The 27,716-nt window shown below is 37.3% G+C and overlaps 1 protein-coding gene across 2 annotated transcripts in view; it reads right to left on the bottom strand.

Annotated features, from left to right (window-relative positions):
• Window positions 1–27,716, bottom strand: part of CSMD1 (CUB and Sushi multiple domains 1) — a 1,260,625-nt gene that overhangs the window by 678,894 nt on the left and 554,015 nt on the right. For both annotated transcript variants that reach the window (XM_068937332.1, XM_068937331.1), the window contains exon 4: window positions 5,102–5,296. In XM_068937332.1, coding sequence (XP_068793433.1) covers window positions 5,102–5,296 — 195 coding nt within the window. The remainder of the gene's footprint in view (window positions 1–5,101; window positions 5,297–27,716) is intronic.

Below are 27,716 nucleotides of genomic sequence, written 5' to 3' on the forward strand. Positions count from 1 at the left end.
GTAACGTTCCTGGGTTGAAGAAATAGTAAATAAAGAGGGTTACTCCATGGCATACGTTCCAGAGTGAAAAAATGAAACAAAATAAGGAATGCTTAAAATCCATAATCATATTAGCATCCAGCATGAACTGTAAAAATCCATTAATGCAATGTCTCAAGTCACATAAATCTAACTTTTATGCATAAGTGTTTGCATTTCATGCAAGTTCCAGGGGGAACATAGAATTACAAATGAGGAACAAAATTTCAGTCCTGCTAGAGATATTTGAACATAGAAGTGCCATCACATTTCCTGCACTTATAGCAGTGAACAATGTCAGAATGGGTAGTATCTGTGCAAACAGAATGAATATTTAGTAGACATTGAAGACTGTTAAAAAGAGAAAAAAAGACTGTGTTTTCATATTGAAGCTCATTCACAAAGGAATCATGAAGTTGAAACATTTTTCTGAAATCTGTTTACTAACTCTTATTAGAAGGACAAAAAAAATCTAAGATCACACAACAGAAAGGTTAGAAAAATTATATATTTTCCTCCTGTATTCAAAGCACGGGTTAAAGAAATTTTCAATGCATACTGCTTGAAATCAAGTACAGGCAACAGACATGACCCAAATTTTCATTGGTTTTCGTTGTTACTGACTGTTATATGTTTTCGGGAGCACAGAAATTTATAAAATATCTCTTTGCTGTGAGGAATTACAAGACTTTCAGTCACAGGAAAACTTAATGACTTATTACAGAATACAACTGCTACCCTTTCTCGCTCATCCACATGCACATCAATAATACTAACAAGGCAGAATTTGAGCAGTGACGGGTGACCAGTGGGTGACACAGGCATAGGAGCCCTGGAGGGGTTATCCTCAATGCAAGGGGAATAGCTCAGGCAGCAGTGGTAGGATCTTGCAGACAAATACCTGAAGAAGCAGCTGGTATTGGGCAGCAGGGCTTTGCCTCCTTGGTCACAGGACCCTCTTCAAGGACTGAGGGCTGCAGGGAAAACAGGATCTGCCTGACTAAATAGGATAAGAGTACTTCTGCCAACAGATCTGCTAACTAGCAAGGAGAGCTCTAAATGAAATTTGTCAGGGATGGAGGCCAAAGCCGATAGATAAGTCGGAGAACAGGCACAGGAGAAGCACAGGCAGGACAGGGCAATGGAAGCCTCTCTCTTGCTCTCCCTGAGAAAGCACCACAACTGGAAACCCAGCTCAAGTGCCTGCATACAAAGATGTGCAGCATGCAAAGCAAACTGGAGAAACTGGAAGCCTACCTACAGTCACAGAGCAGTGGTGCCATTGGAATTGGATTTAATATGATAGCTCACCTGACTGGAGTGCTGCAATGGATGGACTCTTAGAAAAAGTAAGCTCTTAGAAAAAGTAAGTTTGGAAGAAAAAGGGAGGATGAACTGCACACAAAGGAGCATCTTGAAGGCATGGAGCTCTGCTGTGGAATAGGCTACAAGCTCACAGAGATCTTACAGATTAGAATCAAAGGGGGAAGCCTACAGGTAGGGCATTATAGTGGACGTCTGTTATACATCAAGAAGGAGAAGTGAACAACCTTTAAATGCCTAGCCTTTAAATGACTAGACGTTTCCCAACTACACGCTGTCATTCTCATGGGAGATGATAACCACCCCAACATCTGCTTGGAAGCCAACACAGCAGGGGAAAAGCAATTTCTGCAGTGCATTGGGAACAATATTGTTTCTCTCAGCTTTGGTAAAGCTTTTGACACTTTCTTCTATCCCTCATAGATAAGCTGACAAAGTACAGGTTACATATGTAGAAAGTGAGGTGGACTGAAAACTGGCTCAACTGCTGGGCTCAAAGAGTAACAATGATCAGTGCTAGAGATTCCAACTGGAGGCCAGTCACTGGTGGTGGGGTCAATACTGGGGCGAATACTGTTGAAGATCCTCATTAATGACCTGGACAATGGGACCAAATGAACCCTCTGCAAGTTGGCACACAGCACAAAACTGGAAGGAGTGGTTGGTAGGCCAGATGGCTGTGCCGCCATTCAGAGGGTCCTTGACAGCCTGCAGAAATTGTCAGCCAGGAACTTGTGAAGTTCAGCAAAGGGAAACACCAAAATGCCAAGTCCTGTGCCTAGCGGGAAAAGAAGCCCATGCACCAGTACACAATTTGGGGCGAGGGAGAGGCCAACCAGCTGGAGAACAGCTTTGCAGACAAGGACCTGGGAGTCCTGGTGGACAGCCAGTGGACCGTGAGCCAACAATGCATCCCCGTGGCAAAGGCGGCCGACAGCGTTCTGGGCTGCATTAGGCAGAGCGTTACCAGCAGGTCGAGGGAGGCGATCCTTCCCCCTGCTCCGCACTGGTGAGGCCACACCTGGCGTGCTATGGCCAGTGCTGGGCTCCCCAGCACAAGCGAGACATGGACCTACTGGAGCGAATCCAGCAAAGGGCCACGAAGGAGGGGATGATGACGGGACTGGAGCATCTGTCATATGAGGAGAGGCTGAGAGAGCTGGTTCTCTTCAGCCTGGAGACAAGAAGGCTCGGAGGGGATCTGATCAATGTGTATAAACATCTGTAGGGAGAGTGCAAAGAAGATGGAGCCAGACTCTCCTCAGTGGTGCCCAGTGACAGGACGAGAGGCAACGGGCACAAACTGAAACACAGGCAATTCCACTTGAACACAGGAAAACACGTCTTCAGAGTGAGGGTGGTTGCACACTGGATCAGGTTGCCCAGGGAGGCTGTTGAATCTCCCTCTGTCCCTGGAGATATTCAAAACCCAGCAGGATATAATCCTGGACAACCTGCTTTAGGTCTAGCTGACCCTGCTTGAGCAGGCAGTTTGGACTACATGATCTCCAGAGGTCACTTCCAATCCCAAACACCCTGTGACTCTGTGAATGCACATTCTCAGGTGGCCTGAGTCTGATTACTTCAACTGACTTCCCAATACTCTTTCGTAAGCTCAACTCCATATTTATTTGTAACACATCAGGACCCCCAGGTCCTTGTCTGCAAAGCTGTTCTCCAGCTGGTTGGTCCCTTCCCCCCGCAGACTGTGTACTGGTGCGTGGGCTTCTTTCCCCCCTAGGCACAGGACTTGGCAACAAGAATGGTTTTTACAGGTGCGATAACAACAAAAAAGGAAATGAAGAAAATGGTGGCCTTCTGCTCAGTGTGGTAGGTGACCTTGTGAGGAAGGTAATGAAAAAGGCTAGGGCACTCAATGTCCTCTTTGGCTCCGTCTTCATTAGCAAATTTGTTGTCAGACTTTCCAGTTCTCAGTGTGTTGTGGTAAAGTTTTGTGTAGAAATGTAGCACCCACAGCAGGGGAGGATCTACCTGGATACTTCACACATAAACTGGATGTGTACAAGCTCATGGCACACAGTGGCATGCATCTAACTATTGTTGGTGTGCCTCAGCGTGAGGCTACTCTTTATCATCTTTGAATGCTTGTGACAATCAAGGGTGATTTCCAACCACTGGAAAAAAGATAAAATTTCATTTCTCATTTTCAAAAAAGGTAAGAAGGATTTTGACAACCATAGATCTATCAGGTTCACCTCAGACCTCCAGAAAATTATGGAGAAAGTCCTTATGAAAGTCCTTCCCAAGAGTGCATAAAGGACAAGAAGATAACTGGGAATAGCCAGCATGCATTTGCCAAGGGCATGTCATTTTTGGCCAACATGGTTGTCATCTTTGATGAAAGGACTGACTATTTGGATTTAGCATAATTTTAACAACATTCTCTACACAGTTTGTCATTATATCCTTGCAGCCAAATTGAGGAGATATGGACTGGATGGACTAATTAAAACGTGAGAGAAAAAGTGGCTGGACCTTCAGGTTCAAAGGGCCAGGGCCAATGATTCAAAGTCAAACTAGTTGTCATTTACTCGTGGCATTTCCCAGGGATTCAAACTGGAGCGGAAACTATGTATCATCTTTATCAGAAATCTGGACTATAGGACTGAACACACCTTTAAAAGGTTTGCATATGGCACCCTGAAGGGCAGGACTGCCATTCAAATAGAATTTGACAATCCGGAAGAATAAGCACATAGGAATATCATGAAGTTCAACAAAGTGAAATGCAAAGTTCTGAACTGGGAACAGAATAATCTCGTGCATAAACACTGAACAGTGGGCAGGTCTGAGAAAAGAACCTGAGGCCCTGGTGGAAGACAAGTTAAATATGAATTAGTGTTGCACTTTTGCAGCAATGAAGTCTAACCTCATGCTGGGTTGCACTAGCAAGAACATAGCAAGCAGGTGAAGGAATAGTCCCTCCATTTTACACTCAAGGAGCCACATCTGGAATACTGTGTCCATCCTGGGGTCCTCTACTACAAAAGACATGTTGAAAAACTAGAACAAGGTCAATAAAATGGTCAAGGTGAAGAATATTTTGTATAATAATATAGAGTGAGGAGACTGTAGTTTTCAGCCTGGATGAGAGGAGGTTATGAGGAAATCTAATTGCAGTGTTCAGTTACAGAGAAGATGGAGCCAGAATCTTCTCAGAGGTTCACAAAAAAAAAATGACAAGAGGAAACGGACAAAATCTGGAAAAGGAAACTTCAGTTTGGATTTAAGAAAATAATTCTTTGTCATAAAAGTGGTTAAGCACTGGAACAAGTCTCCAGAATGACATTGGAATCACCATCCTCTGAGATTTAAAAATTTCAGCTGGGCAAAAACCAGAGCAACCTGATCTAACTTTGAAGTTGTCTCTGCTTTGAGGAGGGGAGTGGACTAGATGACAGTTAGAGGTCCTTGCCAGCTTAAAATTTTTCTATGATTATATGGCTGAAGAATTCACACTACTCTCCTCCCGGAATGTTTCCAACAGAAGAAGCTTGCAAAAGCATTTGCTAGAACCTGCCATACAACTGCTATAGCTATGCTCCATGTAAATGAAAAGGAAAAAAAAAACCAGCAGATAAAGTCTGGAACCTCTGGACAGTCATTGCTTCTCAGTTGTAATTACAGTATTAAATGGTGTAAATTTTTAGAAAGTATATTGGATTAAAAAACCCCACAGAATAATTTCATCCATTGTTTTAATATTATACTAATATTTTAAGGAAGTTTTTATTTTTACCTCTGCAAAAAGGAACTGGAAAATCCCATGATGCACCATTTCCAGGACTCACAATACATGTCAACATGGCATGACCTTCTAGGATATAACCAGAGATACAGCTATATCGGATTTTATCTCCAATGTTAAATCTTGTTCCATGAAGTACTCCTTTAGGAATTTCTCCTGGGTTTCCACAAGTATGACTAGGTAATACTGTTGAAAGAAAGAAGGAAAAAAGTTATAGGTGAAATTTGCAGAAAGAAGGAATACACATTTGTGAAACAAGTGCCATCAAATAATTGTGAAGTCTTTTTAATATTATTATCTGAAACAGCATTCCATATACAAATAAGGTCAAACTCTACTATGGAAGGTACTTTTACAAAAGATTAAGTTTATAACAGGCATTATCACTTTCGAAGTTAATTTTAAACTCAGTTCTTGATTTAACATACCTTCAATAAAGTTCTTTACAGATATATTCTCAAACAACAGAATAGCTTAAATACCTTGCGCTTTCTCCCACACCTTGCAATGAAGACATTTCTATTTACCTTTTTGCAAATAATCCAAGAATAGTCTTACATCATTATGGAGCTAGACAGATCTACTGACTTCCACTCAAAGGGACTTTATGTTTAGTTTTCATTTTAGTTGACAGAATAACAAATTAAAAGAATTCACTAATTAATTACTTTCGGACAGTAAATTAAAGTTTAAAATACTTAAAAACCACACATTTGACTTTCTGCTTAATTTCAAATTATTCCAGGTATTAGAAGATGAGAAATTAAATCAATCTTTGTTAATATGGTTCTAGGAAGAGATAGAAAATATCAAAGAAACAATAATTAAGCAGTGACATTGGGCTTTTTCCTGCAGAAAATCACTAGCATTTGTAAGTACTTATTTGGAATGGATTATTGAAACTAGTTATCAGTTCAAAGAAACTCCTCCACCTATAAATATCAAAACTCTGTGTGACTGTTTGTGTGTGCATGCGTGTGTGCAAGTGTGTGTAGGAGAATGGAATTGTTGTTATTCTTCATCTAATTTGAAATTTCTTAACGATACGTCTTTTCTTTCACTGAAGTAGTACAAATTTAAATTGTTTAATTTCCTTTAGAGCAGAACAAATACGTGTAGGAAGTTGACATAGGTCATGAACAAATGATGTATCACAGTACACAAGATAAATATGTTCATCAAAGAAATGAAAAACCTGAAAAGTTCACATATAATTCAGGTATTGTTTCTGACACCCTGTGTTTTCATGGGCAAATTGTTTTACTCTTGTCCTTCTCTTTCCTGACTTCACCCATCTGCAAAATAAACAGAGCTACACTAACTCCACTCACCTACATGTTTGGAAGATTAATTATGCAATAGATGCACATCCTCAGACTGTTGTAAAGCAATATATCAATATATCAATGCTAATTAAGTCCAATTTTACTATGTAAGTTCAATTATTAAATGAACACCCTCAGTTCATTACCAAAACAGCTAGTTACACTGGCATTTAAATGATCAGAATTACAGTTAAGTTCGAATGCAAAGCATATCGGCAAATATCAAACAGGTTCAAGAGTAAAAGCTTATTAAAAACACAAAGTTAACAAATTAAAAGACAGACCACTTTTATTTACATCACTCTCTCTTCCAGAAAAATCTCAAAATCTTCTAGAAATGTAGACCATATAACAGTCTAATGAGATAGATGAATATTCTACCTATGTTACAGATTGGAGAACTAAGATTTCTGTGAGTTACAGGAGCTACTTAAAGTTTTTCAGTGAATAAATAGCAAACTAGAAACAAACAACATGACACCTGATTTCTTTTGTGCTGTTTCAACAGCCAAGATAAAGGAGAATAAATGCATTGTTTCCAGGATGAAGCCTCAGCTTCTACGTAAACAGTGTAGTTCAATTTCACATGCGTTAATCTCATAGAATATAAGATTTATTTAGATGGCACTCATCTACTCATATTTGAAAAGAAAGTCAATGTTTAATTCACATACACAAGAACGTGTAAAACAATTTCCACTAAAAGAAGTGATTTTAAGACACTGGATTAATTGTAATAAAATATAGATTACTTATACTTTGAAAACTTGGCAGCAATGTTTTGTTACATATGATAGTTGCATTTTGTAGCACTAGAGGTATTATAAGACTATAGCTAACTAGAGGTTAGCTCTGTCTTTACAAATTTTCCCTTTTGTTGCTCTAGTCGTGATAGGCTAATGATACAAAACACTACTGCTAATCCAGGCAATTTTTGCAGAACAAGCCCGACAAGCCCAGGTATGTTACATGGTTTGGACACAAAAGAATACCTGTGTCTGAAATAAAAATCTTTCATTTTGGTCCTTTTCCAAATCAAAATATTTTTATAAAGCATTTATAAAGCATGAAGTTGTTTCATCATAAGATCTGTTTTATGCAGAAGCATTTTTACAATCCCAAATGCAACATTTATTTTTATGACAGCATGTGCTATCTCAAGAAACATGTTCAAAAATACTATGGGTTCTTATAAACTGCATTCTCAACTAAAAGATATCACAGCAAATCTATGTCTGCTGTATATTTGACAACTGGCACTGCCTAACAACTGTTGAAATCATACTGCAGCAAATCACTCTTCTATTCCTGTAAAGAAGCTCTCCTACAATATGACTTTTACTTTTCTTACCACTACATCTTTCAAGAGTCTCCAGAAATAATGGGACTCAGCATCCTGAGGCTGGCACACATTTTGCCACAACCTCCTAAAAAAACAGAAAAAGATGAGTGATCTGAGAATGACAGCCATGCTCAATAATGTATGTGATAGTTCCCAGGATTTCACTGCTTGTCAAGATCAAGCATTGGACTACATTATTTATGTGCTTTTCTGCAAATTTCAGCAAAGCATATTAAGGTAGCTGAACAATTCAATCTGCACAGACTTTACTCTTTCTGTTTCTGGACCTAAGATGGATTATCCTTTAAAGGTTCATAAGAGTAACCAATGCAATTGACCCTTTAGTTTATGAGAGTTCTAGCTCACCAAAGCTATCATATGCAGAGGTCACATATATCCCTCAAAGTATGATTTCAGTGCAGTTTTCAGTAAAAAAAAGCTATTTTTCTATCATGTTACTGAGCTCTATTTTCAATAGGATTGTGAGTGCAGTAACTTCCTGGAGGAAGCTGGTAGAATCACTAGTGGTATAGTATCTTTTGTTATCAAAATGCTTGGTTCGTGAAATAATTTGATGTCCACTACAGTCAGTTAGATAAAGCTGCTCTGAAGCACTGAAGGTAAAGGCCTTTGTATGCTGACCTAACCTATTAGAGTGTTCTCACAGGGTGTGCTGTACTTCATTTTTCATGCTCTCAAGTCCTCCTAGGCTAAGAAAAAGAAGTGTCCTGAAAAGAATCTGATTAGACTTAATGTTTTAAAAGCAAAAATATGTACAAAAAGGGTAGCCAAACCAGATTCACCTTTATCTTCACTGTTAAGACAGACATAAGAACCTGTGTGGGCTTCATTTCCTAACACAGTTCAATTCGGTGCACTGTGCTGTAAGATTTATTCATGAAACTGATTATATCAGACTAGCCTTCCTCATGTATATGTGCATTAAATGTATCTTCAGAGATAGTAGAAAACGTGTTATTGTGACCACTATCTGCTGCTAGTAATAAACATAGAAAACTTTCAGTACAACTGTCATAAATATGACAACTGCATACCATCAAACTTAGAAATGTAACTAACTAGATAACACGCCAAATATTTTAACTTACCGTTCAGAATAATTACATATATGCTAAATACTGATTTTTTGGGGGAGAGAGAAGTATTTTGGGGAGAAAAGTGATCATAACTTATGTAATAAAAAATAACATTAATATTCTTTATCAAACGGTGACAAAAGGCAACACCACAGCAGGACTGCAAAACAAGCACGCCAGGTGTGGCCTCACCAGTGCGGAGCAGGGGGAAGGATCGCCTCCCTCGACCTGCTGGTAACGCTCTGCCTAATGCAGCCCAGAACGCTGTCGGCCGCCTTTGCCACGGGGATGCATTGTTGGCTCACGGTCCACTGGCTGTCCACCAGGACTCCCAGGTCCTTGTCTGCAAAGCTGTTCTCCAGCTGGTTGGCCTCTCCCTCGCCCCAAATTGTGTACTGGTGCATGGGCTTCTTTTCCCGCTAGGCACAGGACTTGGCATTTTGGTGTTTCCCTTTGCTGAACTTCACAAGTTCCTGGCTGACAATTTCTGCAGGCTGTCAAGGACCCTCTGAATGGCGGCACAGCCATCTGGCCTACCAACCACTCCTTCCAGTTTTGTGCTGTGTGCCAACTTGCAGAGGGTTCATTTGGTCCCATTGTCCAGGTCATTAATGAGGATCTTCAACAGTATTCGCCCCAGTATTGACCCCACCACCAGTGACTGGCCCACAGAAAAGTCGATAATGAGTCAGATTCATAGTATATAAAATTTCTGTGCAAGCCCTTTACATGCAGAAAGGTGCTCTCAACTTATGAGACATTATGAACAACTTACTTATGACAGGCTATCCCACAACAGGTGCCATTTACAGTGAGGCATTAGAAAGACTTCTCAATAAATTGACCTGGGGTGTGACCTAAAATAGTCAAGAGGTACCACTTGGAAAGGTGCTGAAGGAATGATGTACGATTTCTGGTATTTATGCTCCCATAGGAGGATCTTACAAATATCCTTTGACAGAACTTTAATATTTGCACCGTTTTGTCCCTAGTTATGCTGAAGCTGAAATTCAAAAGAGAGACTAAAAAATATCGCGAATATTAGGGGTAAATTGATATATATGTGTGTGCATATATATGTATGTATGCATCTATATGTATATATGTACATATATCCATAGACACGCACACACAGGTGGATATATGTATATGCATACATGTATATATCCATTTAAACTTTGTGGGAAGAGGTAAAGGAGAAGCTGGTGCAGATATGGCAATGGTATAGCTCCAGTAATTAAGCAGAATTGTATTACTGGTATGTACTGAGTCAACAGCACAAGTTATTCAGATAGACCTTAAGGCTACAAGAATAGTGATGTTTGTAAAAATATATTTTATTTCTTCTCAAAAATTAAAATCCTTTTTTAAAATCAATTTACTGTTCAGATAAGTATAACAAAATTATTCAATTTCTATATCAAGTTAATTTTTTAAAAGGAAAATCGACACCTGGACTACTGCTTTGAACATTCCCGGACCTCCCTTGCCACCTAAAATAAGTATTTCAATCAAAAAACAGCAAAGTTGAATGCATAAGCTTGATAGGAGTCATGGCATTTCACTACAAGTTTTGAAGTAGCTACAAATTTATTTATTACAATTTATCTCATTCATGTCCTTAATCACACTTCTTTTTCAAAGAACAGAAATTAGTTATAGAAAGATCAAAACAGGGACACCTATCTATCTCAATTTTGTCAAATCACTTACAGAAATATGTCGTTAGCACCTACTGACAACTCTAGGAACAAATCATGCTTTCACTATATCCTTTCACATAATATTAACCACATTAGTTTACAATTTTATTCTTATTAGCATTACTCTTGGCTGTCATTCTTACTTAATTTGATTACTCTTTCTTCATCATACTGACAATTTCCTTCTAAAGATAGAGTGAATGAAAGCCATCCAGGCAAATAGTCATCATTGACCACCATGAGGAATACTGTTAATTCATAGCGTGTGTATCCATTTGTGCCTAAAGGCTCTTTAAAATATCAGTGTAATGCAAATAGATCAGTTAACATAATCAGATACTCAAAGGGGAAAAGGGCACAAACTGCAGAAGTTCTTCTCATGGCTCACTGTCATGACTTCTCTATATATTTTCCTTGAATTTACAAAATAAAAATGGAAGAATAAATAAAATCTGCTCCAGGATTCACTTATGAACTTATTGCATACTTACTGTGCAATTCTGCACAATAAAACACTCATCACAGCTTTAACTTATAAACAATTGGATCAGATTCTCTGCTGGTAGAAAAAGATTTTCTCAGGTCAGTGGAGCTGCTGTAAATAAATCTACAAGAAAAATTACAAATCAAGCATTTGCATTTAAAAAAGCCCAAGATAAGCTCTCTACAGCATGTCCACTTACCATCTTAACCTCTTTTCCCCCCTCAGTGATCAAGAAACAGATTATTTTTTAATTAGAAGTATTATTTTCCCCATATGTTTTCTACTCTGTTTTTCTGGGTTTAGGGACTTCCCCCTCCCCCGTCACCTTTTTGCCCTCCAAAATTCATCTAATTATTAAATAGCAAAATGGCATAGCCATTTATCAGGAAGAGACTGAAAGAACTGGGTTTGTTAAGAACAAAAGACAAAAGGAGATCTTAATGCTGCCTAAAACTTCCTAGTGGGAGGGTGTAGAGAAGATAGAGCCAGACTCTTCTCAGAGCCATCCACTGAGAGGAATAGAGTCAGTAGGCACAAGCTGGAACGTGGTAAAGTCTAACCGGATATAAGGAAAACCTTTTTCACTAAGAAAAAGTGATGGCTGAACACTGGAACAAATTTCCCAGAAAGACTGTGGAATCTCCATCGTCGGAGGTATTCAAACTCATCTGGATGACACTGCGAGCAACCTGCTTTAATCGAACCTGCATTGAGAAGCAGGTTGGGCTAGAGACCTCAAGAGATCATCCCATGTGGTTTTGTAATTAGTAATATCACATGATCTTAAACTGCATGTCGCTATCGCAATGACCATGTGAAATGAAATATGGTTATGAACACACACACAGTTGCGACCAGGTTCAATTGGCAGCACATTACTGGTTGCATTCCTCAAGGCATGACAGTGGAACTGATACTGCGTACTATCTTTTACTCTAATGGGAGAATGAACCCTGTTCAAGTTTGTGGATGATATCAAATCAGGGAACAGGCAATACCCTGGAGAGCAGGGCCACTATTTCCCTAGGCCGTTCTGCACCCAGGACGTGCAAGTGCACAGGTTGGAATCAGCTGGCTAGGAAATAGGTTGGGAGAAATGGGCTTGGGTGTTCTGGTGGACAAACTGAACATGATCCAGCAATGTGCTCTGACAGCAAAGACAGATAATCATACCCCCAGCTGCAGAAAAGTAAAAGTGCAATGAGCACGTCAAGAGAATGATCCTTCCCCTTTATTTTGAGCTTAGGTGGAGTGCTGTATCGAGTTTGGGGCTCCCAGTACAGAGGACACAGTGGAGCAAGTTCAGCAGAAGGCCACCAGGATGGCTGGGGCTGGAGCCCTTGCCCTTTGGGAGAGGCTGAAGGAGCAGAGCTGTTGCAGCCTGGAGAAGAGATGGCTTTGGGCTGGGGGAATCTTAACTCTATCTTCAACTACCTGATAGGAAAGCATAGCGAAGACAGAAACAGACTCCTCTCAGAGATGCACGGCGATAGGATGAGAGGGCAGGAGACACAAGTTGCAATGAGGGAAACTGCAATTAGAACATAGGAATTCTTTTTTCCCATGTAACGAGTAGTCAAGGCTTGAAGCAAGTTGCCTAGAGAGTCTGTGAAATCTCCATTCTTGGAGATATTTAAAACATGGCTGGACAAGGCTCTGCTTTGAGTGGAGGTGTTGAATCAAATGACATTCAGAGATCTCTTCCAACCTTAATTATTCTGATTCTCTGTCTTCAAAAAGTTTGCTGACAAACAGGCCCCTTTTAAATCACTGGCAGCTAGTGCTAGTTACAGTGATCATATTTTTTTTTTTTTTCTAATTTCTATGATTCTGAGTTTCAAGTTTACTCCTGACTGCTTATATGCTTCTGGAATAGAGATTATGCAAGCACAGACAAAATGATAATATCTAATGTAATTTGGAGTACTGGCCCGCAGTTAGGGCCCTGGGTTCTATAGAAATGCTAATAAAATAATTTTATGTTCAGCTCTGAGATTTAAAAAGCCCTCAGTATAATAAAGATAAGGTGAAACCACATAACAAGAAAAATAATAATTAAAAGAAATGCCTCCCACAGGAAGTGTAATTCAATAATTATCCTGTATTGGTACCATCACTAAATTAATTTTTGCTCTATCTCATAATTCTTTTTGATATTTAAGAAAGACTTCTGGGAGCACTCAATTTTTAGCCTGCTTCATTCATTTCACATACACACACACACACAAAAATACACACAACCACACACATATATGAAGCACATTATATTAAACAAGAAATTTCCATTATTTAGTTTTTCTCTTAATAAAAGATCCCGGAATTTCTCCAAAACCTCATCCAGCAGCTGGCGTGTCAAAATATAAATCTCACAGACAAAATAGATCTAAGCTGACTGTAAATCTAATTGTGAAAGAGAAGAGAAATATGCATAAAATTTTCACCTTTATACCCCCAGAAATGAAGTGAGGATATTTTTCCAAGCCCCAGAGCTCGATGTCATGCTCTTCCAAGATCATGAAAAATTCAGCACATAACTATGTTATGTTCTCAATTTTATATTTGGGAAAATATATTGGGCAAATTACTGCATACTATCTTGTTTAGACCACTTTGTAAACTCAACAATCATTACGCTTTAGTTAACACAGAATACAAATATACTCCCAAAAGGTCATCTAATTCTCAGAAGGCATGTTCTATGTATGTGAAGTTTATGTATATGTATATGTATGGAACTACCACCTATTTTCCTCCATGAAATCTGATATAACTGAAGGTATAACTGGTATAACTGAAGGTATTTTCAGAAAAGTTCCAGTTCCATGCAAATATCACAACAAAAGTCCTGATTTTCAGAAGATAACGGATACTGAACTCCTTTGCAAGTGTTATCAGTAGTATCACTTCTGTAGACAAAACTCTGAGTTTGGGCTTCAATTACACATTACTGAACACTAGCCCTGCATATTCTAAAACTAAAAAACAGACAGATGTTTATGGGTCTTTTTTTGTGAATAATTAGACTAATTAATTCCAATTAATTGACTGTAATAAATTAGAGTTTTTTTATGGAATAGAAAAAATATCACTTTATGACATAATTTTGCTGCTAGTTAGCAAGTCAAAGGTTATTCCCAGCTTAAGGCAAGTACTGTATTTAAATCAAACCATAAATCAGGACTATACCCAGTTACTAGAACCCCAGACTCTAGTAATTGCTCAAAAGTGCAGTTTTGGATGGCAGAGGGAAATTGTTTTGTCTTTGTATGATCGAAAGTTCCTGAATCTTACCATTTGCTGTAGGAAGTTTGCTTTCCTCCTGAAGAGTAATTTCTGATTAATCCCTTTGAACAGATACAGTGAGTATTTGGTTAAAGTAAGCTCCATATTCCATATACTGCTAATATTACATCAAAAGATATGATCATAAAGCCAATGTAAAGAAAGCAATAATGTGTAGCTTGTTCTCTTTGAATTCTTCAGAAGGTTTTAAAATACATTCCAGTTTACATACTTTTCAAATATTAAAAACATAATTTAATACATTTTAGCAATAAATCCTTAATGAAGTGCCTTATAACATACAGTAGCACTGAATCTGCTACTAAAAGAGTAATAACAAACTTTTGCGATTATTGGTACATGTGCACTTGCATACGCCCCCCCACACACAGACACACAATTAACCTTGACAGCTTTATTCTGCAAGTTATCTAACACTAGATGAGTTACATCCTTCTTTAAAATCGTTTCATCAAAATGTAACGGATTTCATTTTGGTTCTCTCAAGAGTTCACTATAGCACACAGAAATGAAAACATACAAAGTATAGGTGCATGTAGCACCTAATAACAAAGTTATATTTATGTTCCCAAGCTCCCAAATGTAACATTTGAAGAACACACAGGGGACAGAAATTTATATACTGAAGCATTAAAAGTATGACCCACTACTTGTCTGCTACCAATTTTTTTATTGAGGTTAATTTTGTTGGGCCTAGCTGAGATTTTTTTCCTAAAAATAAAAACAAAAAATCCACCTTTATAGGTTTATAGTGATGAAGCTGTTTCTTTAGTTGAACAAGTAGAAACCTGTATTTTTATATAATACATGGATCAGATGAAATCTATTCTATCTGTAGATGAAATCTGTGTATTTGTGCACTTATAAATCATTGCAATATTTTCCAGATAAAATTCTTGGATGACATCACTTCTGAAATCTGCAGCTTCTCGTTTTGCAAGCATTTACCCAACTGTGTCTGTCAGTCTCTAAGGATGTGCAAAATTGTATTGGATTGCACAGCTATGAAAATCATTTGGGAGTATGCAACAACTTTAACACTCTAATACATTTCCCACATTGAGATTGATATTTTAATTTTCTTGTGCAGGTAATAATGAAAGATTGATGGATTTTATTTTTAGTGTGCTTACTTTTATTATAAAGTATATAATAAATGTATTGCCGTTGGTTATGAGACTATAAAAGTCAATATTGTACAAACAATACTAGAGAACTCTCAAGTGCAAAGGTAATTTGAAGTTAAAGCTAAAACTTTCTATTTCGTCACATTTACTTTGACTCAGATATGCCACACTGTTTGCTAGATGAGCTGAGATCAGTGAGCAATATTCCTCATTTTTAGCTCTCTTTTTGAAAAAGGAGAGTAAAGTATGAGCTGAGCATGACAATCCAGGAAGAGGCTATAAAAAGCATTTGGGACCATGAAAAATGTATGAATTGAAGCATTATCTGCTACCAGAGATCAAAAGTCATTAGTTATATTCTTCAAAATGCCAAGTTCATGCTTTTCCCCCACCTTTAAAGAGCTGCTGTGTTCAATGATCTGTCTTCTAATTTGTCAGTATGATTACTGCAAATGCATGCAACATCTGTCGAGTGCCCTTCTCATTCGGAGAAAGATCATTTTGACCTTTTGGCAATGAAGAAATTCCTACTTTCACAACTAAAACTGGAAAGGAGTAAAGTGAGATTAAATGCCCATTCAGACTTTATGAGGTGGTACCTTAGCAGTCATATTTGAGAGAAGACACTGAATTAATACTAATAAAAAAAGAAAATGTTCAGACATTACTTGCTACTCTTTTCTGTTGTATTTTGGTTCTCTGATTTTTTTTTATTGCATTCTGCTCAAAAACTTCTACATGTGTCCTTAACATACTCATGATTTGAAAGTATGCAAGAATAACACAACTTTAAAACCTAAGGAAGGAATGGTTAACGACAGGAAGTCATGGAAAACAGAGTAGGATACAGGATTGTTTTTTGAAGATTGATGGACTCAACTGAGTCAATATATTTTTTAATCAGACAACTTTTGAGTATCTCATTAAACAAACGACCTACACTTACGAAAATCAAAGCCATCCCATGGTTGAAATCCCATAGGATATAAAGGCAAAAAAGTAAACATCTCTGTGTTAAACAAGATGGTTATCAAAAAGGAAGATAAGTACAAGGAACTGCTAAGACCTCATCTGGAGGTCTGCATACAGACCCGATTACCCTTATTCAAATAAGAGCAATTCCATCTGAAGCAGGTGCAGAGCAGAGCTACTGAAGTGATCAAGAGACCGGAGAGACTTTTAAGAGGATATGGGAAGGCTTTGACAGCTTTTATCGGAGAAACAAAGACTAAAATACAATCACTATGTAGACAGCAGAAACCAAACACAGGGTCACAGGAAACACTACATAAGCCGAAGGCAGGGCTGGGACAAAAATAAAAGTTGCAGGAACTAATCACAATTACAAGCAGGTTGAAAATGACGAGTATTCTAATCACAAAATACGAAATTATGGAACAGTTTTCATACAGCTGTATGGAAGGCGGAGATAGGAGAGGAGTACGACTAATTTGAAGTTAGACTTAATTTATAAAATATTTTTAAATAAAAATGACTCCCTGAAGTTTAAAGAGAGATACTTAGGAATGCAGAAACTTCCTCACCTAGCTCCCACAATTGGAGACAGGTCGAAACACTACCAGTCGCACATTTCCTGATCAGTCAGCACGCCACTACCTTGCTTTTTGGCTCTGGTAGTTCTTTTCATTTGAAGCAGTTCAAAATAATTTTGACATAGAATGAGAAAGTTAATTGGCTTCTCATTTTACATGGAAAAGCATACTTTTATTTGAAAATGGAAGACAGGAACATACCAAGATATTTCTATCTATCTCGATGTATTTACATGATTAAACAAAATATATTGCATAATCAAGGTTTTTCCTGTCACTATTACAAAAGCATTGGAGCATTTAAGTATTTACATATATCTTTCTCAAGTATATGTACAGTTTACAGAACTAGTAATCTGAAGTCTAATTTTTTTACAATATTTCTTCTTTCTGCTTGTTCCCTCTTCTCAAAACAGGAGGCAATCCGACTCATACTTGGAATTACATTACCAAGAAAGTCTGTGCTTAATGAGGGCAGGACATATAGGTCATCGAATGCTTACTGAAACTGTATAGATGAATTATGAGTAAAAACAGTTTGAGACATTTTCACAATCATCAGCTCCTTATTGCTGCCATCGTTCTCTGCAATGATTATTGATACTAAATCAAATTGGACTTTGAACTACTAAGACCTGCCATGCTAGGTTAAGAACAGCAATTTTAAGAGAACAAAGCATGAGCTTACTCTTTTTTATGTTACAGGGTTATAACAATGGCTAAATACTATGGACGACAGCACTACAGTTATCAAGTCCCAGCAGTTCTTGTCCTTTCAGTTTCTAGAAGAAATGGTGTGGGTTTTTTTTCCTCTTCTAATTAAATACTTTTTTTTTGCTGCTTTTTTTGTAGAATTCCTTGTAATAATCAAAATGCAGCAGTATGTTTTTCAACTTACTATTCTTAAAAAACGGCATCAGAAAATTATTTCTGTTATGAGGGCTTCCATCTATTTAGCATTGCAGACTCCTACGTCAATAGATGTATCAGATAATTTGCTCCCTGCTTCAGGAATATGAAAAACAGCAGCATAAGGACAGAAGAAGTATTCACTGTTTCAAAAACTCTAGCTATAGGAGAATAATTACATTCTTTACATAGCTTGCTACCTGGGAACTCCTCAGGTAACATACAGTTCAGTGTGCTGTGTTTCATGGACCTAAACGAAAAGGAGAAAACAGTAATTTACCCTGTGTGGCTGTAGATTCTGTGAAAGCACCTTTCAGCTAAGCCTTCTCAATTTTGACAAAAATATCATTTTTAATGTGAACTTTAGTGAGCCGAGTTTGTAAATTCTCACGAGTCAGCTGATCTCGTAGGGAATGAAGGAGCCCAGAACACATCGTCTGCATGAGTCAGTGTCTCACAGCATGCAGCGCTCAGACAAGGTGAGACAAGCGAACTGCTCTTCAGAAGAACACGTTCTGTTACCAACCCTTTGTTCGCAGCACAACAATCTGAATTTCTGAAGGGTGTGAAATTTCAGCAATTTTCTTTGAAATCCCCAAACCGACATACGGCATTTGCCACATGCTGAACAATCTATCCACACTATAATGAGCACTGTTTAATATAAAAAGCAAAACACCTCAACCTGCCCCCCCAACACACTTTGTATCACCCCTGCTAGAACAAATATCCAAACTGACCTTTGTATAATATTTGTAGCATTTTCTTGAGCCTGCATTTATCATGTATATATGCATTTTTCCCTTGTTTTGTTTGGCTTACTGTTTTAAGCACCATTTCAATATTGATTACTGTAAATCACATTCACGCTTTCTGTAGTACATCTACACTGTATTTAATGCACACAGAAAGCTGATCTCTTAGAAAAAAGAAAGTTGTTAAACAGGATCATGCTTAACAGAAAGGTTTTTTTCTAAGGAGTTTTACAAATATGTCTTTTTAAGACAGTGCAGTGGCATATGCACATGTTGTTTATTAAATCAGATGGCAAGGTATAGGAATAATTAGCATGTTGCATACATGCAAAAAAAAAAAAAAAAAGCTTGCTTCCTACCACTGTGTAAGAGAGAAGACTACAAAAAATAAAGAACTCTCAAGACGTCCACATGGATCATTTGTGTGTGTTTTTTTTTTAAGCTTAGATTAAACACATTTTAAATTTGTACTGTAGTTAAGTTTTTTGTGTAAACATTAATAAATTCCTTGCTCTTTGAAGAGTTTTGGAAGTTGCTGATGCTGAAACACTGAGTGTGAAAACTTCAACATTTACGTCTGATTATAGTTTTCACATAATTGCTGCATCTCTCTACATCTTCCACTTTCTCCTGTGAAATAAATTGCCACAAGTTCATCTAAAATCTCATCAGAGAAAATCCTGTTGTAGATTTTACTGAAACATACTAGGCAAGTTCAGCATTTTTGTGTTTTGTAACTCAAGATTTTACACGAGAAAGGCATTACTTTTGTTTTACTTGGCTGCTGCTCTTATATTCAGTAATCAGAAAAGGTTGTACTAGATTTTGGACATCTACCTACATTCAGTTATGTTCTCTACTTAGACGTTTGTCTTCAAATTTCCTATTGTCTTGAAGATTATCCTAAACACTGGGCTCTAACTTAGATGGGCAGGATGCAGCAAGGGGGAAGAGAATAGTATTTATTTCTTTCTCTGGTTGACATTATTTGTTGTGTCTACGTGAACGAAAACATGACTGTGGCAAAAGCCAGGATGGTGATTTCTTGCGTGACGATTGGTACCTTCACCTGGTAGGTGGCATTCCACAGTTTCAGTTCCTTTCCTTAAACATCTTTGCTTAAAACAACAGCTCCAGAGTACCCACATTCAGAAAAGTGGAAAATCTAAAATCATTCAAAATCATTCAAAACTGAAACTATACATTGATAAAATGCCTAATTTCAGGCTAGTAGTTTGATCATAGACCTTTTTCCTGTTAGGAGGCTTCTTTAATCATTACAGTCATATGTTTTCCATTACCCAGAGGGAAGCAGCAATACCTGTGTAAGGTATTTCCTTTCCCTGCCACTTATTTCCTGTGCTTCCCTATGCTAATCCTCTTGGTTCTTCTGGTATGGTAGTTTTATATGACCAATTCATGAACAAGATCAGAGAACTGATCTGGCTTGGAATGAGAAAAATAAAAAAATCCTCAAACATACATATAAATGCATTCTTGGAGGATCAGGAACAGTTGGAAATTGGAACAGTTCACATCCTAGCTTTAGGGGAAAAAAAAAAATATATATATATATATACAATTCTGCAAGTTACTCATTAGGTGCAGTGTGAGAGTAAGAATGAAGAGCAGTGGGAGGAAAACAGCTTAAGATATCAAAAGGAACAGCATTATGAAACCATGATCTAAAGCTTCTTAATAACATCTACTTTGTATAAAATAAAATCTTAGATTCATATATAGAACAAATACCTGACAAAGGATTCTTGCACAAATATTAGAATATCAGTTAAGTCTTTGTTTGTACAGGGTGGAACGAAAAGATGGAGAACATAACCAGTACAGAATGCCCCATTCATGCAGGTGGTGGACTACGTAGCCTGAATTTTCAGCAAGCTGAGGAAGCAATGGAAAACAGATTGCCCATATTTGCAAGCTAAGGACTGAATAATAAAAGGACAAGATGGCATCTCCAGAATTTAGTCCCCTTGATAAAATATTAAAGAATTTTATATAAAGTCCATCATGAACTGTCTCTTTACCAATATATTACAGTGTATTTTTTTTTTTGGCAGGATGCCACAGGTATTCATTCAAGCTCAAGGAAAAAGGCACAAAGTTAAAGTACTATCTGAATAAATTTTTATGTATCTGAATATGTACATCATTTTCCTTTGGGATGAATTTTAAGGGCTTTCCTACTGTAACAAACAATCTATGTGTGACATGAGATAAAGGAAAATTACATAGACATAAACTAAAATTGTAAGAGAAACTATTCCTTTAAATACTACTTAAATATGATTTTCCTCTCTAAGTCGAAACAGTTTTGAACTTGATGTATGATAGATCTGGCTAAGGGACAGGGAGGGGACAAAAAAAGTTTTCAAATTCAGAAATATCTAACCTAAGAGTCTGGAAGTATTCCGGCTTGAGTCCACGTGTTAAAGTAAATGACAAAGTAAAACATATGAGAGTCAGAAATGCCATTAATCTATTCAATAAGCATACATATTCTGCTAAGAGATAAATCTATTTCAAAATCAAGCTACTTCAAAAATACCTAAATAAAAAAAATTCTTGTGACTTTTTAAATTGTAATATTCTTGTGAAATATCAAGACACTACAAGGAACTGATTGATTTTCTTTTTGTTTGAACCAAAAGCATGCAGGTTACATTGATAACTGTAGATTTATTATACCTGCACTAGACACACACGACAGAAAACATCTTTCCCTTTAAGAACAGCCCTTTAAAATTAGTTGAGTGAATACAATGTTGAATATTACTGTTTGTGGCTTACCTGCAGAGTACAGTCCAATTTTCTCTGGAGCTAACATCGACTATCAGGTTGGGAATACTAGTCAACTCCCTCAAATCATGTGAGCAGAGCATCAACTAATGGGATTAAATGCTCTAATTAAATGCTCGCTAGATAGATTAATGCTATCCAAGGCAATTAGAATGGGAGAGTTTACTTGTCTTTTCACAGATTGTATGTGCAGTTTTGGAAATTTCAACTGGAGTTGAAATTAGTATAAGCATATTGCACTTGGTAACTGCATTTTGGTTAAAGTTTGGAGAACAGTGCATAAATCTAGTAATTATAATATGCAGACTCACTGTACTTCAGCGCTTCTTGGAAACTTGATAGAAATTATTGTCTCTACTGGGCTACAGGGTACTGTCATTGTGAGGAACCGATCACAGGCTTTGTACTGACTTTGCATCAAGACTGAGGCTTGTCAGGCTTTCTTGGTCTGAACCAGCCATTGCTTTCTTAGAGCTTTTGTTAGCTGGTTTAACTGTTACAGCAATTTTCTAGTAACTTGGTAGCTATTGCTTAATTTGTACTACTTTCACTTTATATAACTGTGTGAAGTAACCATGATCTTAACAAGGAATTATTTCATGCAAGATAGGATCATAAATATATTTTATCTTTATAGTACTACAAAGGAGAATTCAGTCACAGTTTGACAGCAGAAGCCTTGAAAGTGGGGACATAGGATGAAGTGTACTACAGTACCAGCACAAAATGAAAAGAAACGGGACACAGGATGATATCAGATAGCCTATAGCTATAAACAAAATAAATGCAAACCAGGTCTTTGTGCTATTTTTAGGAGTAATAAAGGAGAACTATCAATACACGCACACAGCATCGTACATGCTATATTTGGATGTAATGTAAGGTTGCTGAAAAATGAAGGAAAAGCAAGGGATAAAATATGTGTTAAAAAAATACATTAAAAAGGCCCAAAACAGATCCATGGGAGGAATAAACCATTAACATCAGTGCACTGAGGGTACTGGGTTTGTTCATCCTGGAGAAGAGGAGGAGGAAGATATTCAAGACAATGGAGCCAGGCTCTTCACAGAGCCTCGTGCATGACAGCATAATAAAAGATGAGAGAAAAAGTTCAAACTGGAAATAAGGAAAAACATCATCCCCACGACGACAGCCAAGCAACGGAGCAGGGTTGCCCAGCAGGGCTGTGCAGTCTCCATCTTTGGAGGTTTTCAGGACCTGACTGGACAAAGCCTCGTGCAACCTGCTCCTATCTCACAGCTGACCCTGCTTTGAGCAAGAGATTGGACTAGAAACCTCCTAATGTCCCTTCTACCCTGAATTAACCTCTGCTCATATGTCCCTGGCCAAGGATGGAGCTGCTGTAACCCTATCAACCCTACACCCATTCTTCTTCATGAGGAAGACTGGTACATTGCCCCTGGGGCCCAGAATGCAGTGGAAGGGTGAGCATAACACCAAAATAATAATAATTATAGTAATAAGCTATATGCTAGGAGGTTTCTGTGTATTACAATTGTAACTACATTATTAACGAAATTTATTTGATGTTAATTAAATAATTTGGGCTGTGAAAGTTGGTATCACTGAACTAAAAATAACTGTTTGCTGTGCCACAGTTAGACTGGGCACTAAAATACTATCATAACTGTGGTAAACGTAGTTAACAAGTAAGCTGGGATGACATCATTTCAACACTAAAACTGACTTTCAATGAAAGGAGGAGGAGTGGAAACAGGGAAGATGACAACAGCAACCCTCCTATTTTTTCAGCCTTTCTGTTAATTATGTAAATTCTCCAAAACAATTCCTGCAACATCTACATATGCAACTTGACATAATTTTAATGATTGTTTGAAGCATTCTAATTAATTGGAAAGAGAGAATTTTAGGGGTTAGATAAATACATATGCTTAAAACTCTTGTTTTTTTCTAAAATTATCATCTCTGGAAGATAAAATGGCACCCTTAGAGCTTCTGGAATTGATGTCATAGAACATATTTTGCACATACTACCCATTTGACAAGTACAATGTTTACAGAAAAATGATCTGTGGCCCATCATGCAAAACTTAAATGTTTCTTTTTTCATTATTCAATTTTGGTGTGAGACACTTAAGGTAAACTCTTTCACCTTAAGGTGAATCATGCTAACCTGATGTCCTTGTACATCCAGTAAGTGTGAGCACACTGCTAAAAGTCCTACTTCACTAATAGGTGATAGAAGATAGGGCTCTAGAGAAGAACAGTGACTTAAATCCATTGAAAACCTGAATTACAATATATTGCTTGCATTATATTGCTTGTTATAAGTGTTTAGTCCTGTTTCCACTTTTTATTAAAAGAAAATGTTTGTTACTACAAAGCTGTATGATATCCCTTTAATCACATACAAGACTGAGAAAAAGGAAATAGAAATTAAGCCTCCAATTTCAGAATTTTTGAAAATAAGAATTTCTAGGATCATGTCATTCTAAGGGAGCAAGACACAGGTTTAAATGCAGCTGTATTCATAGAGAAACCACAGAAACCAAATAAATGTGTGTATACATATGTCATGGTAAACACTTGCTTGAAAATGTAGATAGCAGCCTTTTATTACACTAATGCTGAGGGAGCAGAGAGGTTAAATCAAGACATTCAGAAATATTTTCAAAACTAAGTGATTTAGGGCACATCTATGCCACACAATGGAGCACAGTGCAAAGAGTTTCAAACTAACTAGTACTTTCACAAAATGCAATGAAGTATGTAGATAATAGAGTCCTGAAAGCATCACGTTAATATAATGCTACACTCTAGCAAAGAAGTCAGCTTAGCCTTTTCTCTAGCTACAGCTATTGTCCTCATGCTGTGAGCCGGCTCACAGCAGCTAGCCCTCAGTTCTGCACAGCACAGAGCAGGGTGAACCTGGCAGCACAAGAATGGAACAATCTCCATTTCTGTACAAGCCAGCTTTTTGCACAGATGTGCAAATTTTAAAATGTAGTCATATAGTTAAACATAAGCAATGGGTGCACTCTTGCATTTTTTATAAACAAAGCTGAAAGAATAAGTAGAAACACAAGAAGAGGTACACCTGTTGAAACTTCTGATGAAGAACTGCCATTGTTCTCAGGAGAAAGATAAGATTAATGATATGGAAATACATTAGTATTGTTTACAAATTAATAAAGTTGTAAGGAACTGGAGAATGGCAACAAGAGTGGACAGATTTCCCATGAAACGTTTGGTATCGAATTCCACTCCAATTTCTGAAGCATCTTTGTCCTCAGGCTTGAATCTGATTTCCATCAGATCTCCAGAATCCCTCATGAGGGAAGATTTCTTAAGTTGTATTGCAAATTAGAAATAATCTCCTTTTTCCTAAAACTTACTCTGAAGCTTATTTTGCACAGCTGCCATTTTACAATCCACCTGAATTCTGTATTAGCTTTTTTTTTTTTTTTTTTTTTAAATCACTTTCAGTAATGATCTAAGCAAAACTTAATCTATATGGGACTAACTTTCAGGACCCTTCTGATCTGGAAATTACACTGAGTTATTACCTAGTTGTTATATCAGACTGTGGCAGACACTTTTAAACAATATCCTTGCCTTCATCTTCATAATTCTCTGGGACTTCAACACCATGAGTATGGTTAAAAAAAAAAAAAAAGGAAAAAAAAAAAGACAATCTAATTCTATTTTTTTAATGTAATATGACATTTTGTCCACTTCAGTCGTCGTTGCCTATTTTAACCCTGAGCGCAAAACAGCATATGGAACACCATAAGGTATTTTCATTCTCCTCATTTTTATCACAATCTTGACAGCCAAATTAGTATTGTGGCTATTTGAACAATGAAGCCATCTGCAAGGCTGATGCCTTATCAAAAGAGAAGTTTACTTTATTACAATACTTGTTCAATGTGCAACTAAAGGAGATTGTCTGCTATTATTTGTCTGAAAGGTTATTTACTGGAAGTAATGGAAAAAAGATTAATATAGAAATAGTCTCAGAATTCATTAATTCCTTGTTTGTTTCTGTACTATAGAAAGTACTTCTGAAAGGTGGTAAGGGTGATCTCTAAATCTGGAAAAAAAAAAAAAAAAATCAGAAGTGCCGTCTACACAGAGCGCCAGAAGACTGGTTCACTGGGCACCATAATAAATTGTAGAGACTTCACATACTGTGAAGATGTGCAGGAGATGTGCTGGTACATATATACCAAAACTAAACGTCCTATGCTCAGAGTACATCCTATGGTTCTGAAATCAGCTGGCATGTTATTATTGCATCTTCTGAGCCTACAAAACAGGATAGCTGCATCCAGCTTGCCTGTTCAGAGCAGTCACTGGCCTGCACCAACTTCTGAATCATGTCCAAGAGTCATTTGGGAAAGCGCTACTTGACCCCAGCAAAAATCTGTGCTGTGAATCCGTCTAACAACAGTATAAATGCTTGAGCACTAGTGCCCCAACCTATGTCCTGACGCTGCTTAATATACTGGCATAGAAGTAGATATCATAATGGGTTTGATGGCTCACTCATGCCAGACAAAGAAGAGAAAGTACATCGGCAGCTACTCCAGTAGCTAACACTAAACTTTTGGATGGCTATGTGATCACTGCCCCATCTCTTTGCAGTCCCTCAGAGAACCCTTCACATCTGTTCTGCTTTTAAATAATTCAATGTTACACCCCATTTTAAATAAACAAGATCAATAAAAACCCCAGTATCTCAAAGGTAACTTAAAATACACTCCATTGCAGCAACGCTGGATAAAATAAAATACAAGTTGTTTTTAGGAGAGAGGAGCACTGAAGAGAACAGCTTTCCCTTTACAACAATTATTTTGGAGGAGAAATTAGAAAGTTATCTCCACTACCATTTCCAATGGAACAGGACAGTCCCCTCATATACAACCAAGGGTTTTGTTTTGAATATATCTTTATGATAGGATATGAAACTCTGTTGCATGAAGATGTTAGCTGGTGGAACAGCTAGCTATCTGTGTCCTTTGATGGGTTTCTGCGGTTTAAAAGGCTACAGCTTTGGACTGCACTGCTCCCAAAGGTACCACCTTGCTCACCAATTTGCTTCATATAAACCCTGCAAGAGAAAGTGATTTTCTGTATCTGTCTGATAATACAGAGCTGTGAATTTTCTCCCCAAAAAGGAGTTCTGCAGTCTGCCAACTGTTAAATGATAAGCAAGTGAAAGCTTTATGTTCATTTAGCAATCGCAGCAGCTGTTTATAGCTAAACAGGTTTTCTACTTATAAGAGAGTTTGTCAAGGTGAGGGGTAACATCTCAAGAGAGAAACATATTCTGCCTTCATTGTTCACCCACGTATTTAATGTACTTCCAAGGTTGACTGTGAAAAACCTTGCTACTATATAGGATATTCTTTCCTCTTGTTCTTCATGAAACCAGCAACATATTTCAAATTGTTAAGTGCTACTTCTGTATCTCCAATATGTGGCATTTATGTGCATTAGAGACAATTATGTTTTTTTGACAGCTTGGAAATTAAGTTTAGAGCTTGTTGGAATTTATTTTAGATGTTGAATGCTAAAGCAATAAAAGAATAATAACAATGCTATATGAATTACTACATATTTAATGTCTCTTCACAAAGAGGATCCCTATAGGAACTAAATATTTGCACTAACATCAACAAAAAAAGTCCTTCTATTAAATGCCTTTGACAAGAGCCATTCTCATGAAATATAAGCAGTATGAAAGAGATGAAAAATATCTAATATAAGAAGACAACAACATGGGTATTTTTCATTGCTTATATAGTCTTTGTTGATGCCTCAAAATCTGAAGGAAAAGGTACTCTCATGAAAAGAAAATTCAAGAATTGCAAACTCAAATATGCAATAATTTTATTGGTAAAATTAAAGAAACATCAGATTTTCTTTTCCAGTTTCAGTTAAGGATTTTGGGAGAGAAGAGTTAATTTTTATTTTACATTCTTCCCACTAAGATATTCCATTTTCTAACATGAGGTTTAAGGTATTTTGAGAAGGTATTTTGAGTAAACTGCTGTATGGATAACCAAAGAACTCTAGAAAACGTCACACTTCACTTCTCTTTACTCTTTCCCTCCAGCACCTCCTTCAATACTAGATTTATTCCCAGGGCAACAGGCAGGTTCTTTCAAAGTCACAGCAGATCTCTCAGATCGTCAGGCACCTGCAGC

This window comes from Struthio camelus, chromosome 3 (genome assembly GCF_040807025.1).
Source record: "Struthio camelus isolate bStrCam1 chromosome 3, bStrCam1.hap1, whole genome shotgun sequence".
Taxonomy (NCBI): domain Eukaryota; kingdom Metazoa; phylum Chordata; class Aves; order Struthioniformes; family Struthionidae; genus Struthio; species Struthio camelus.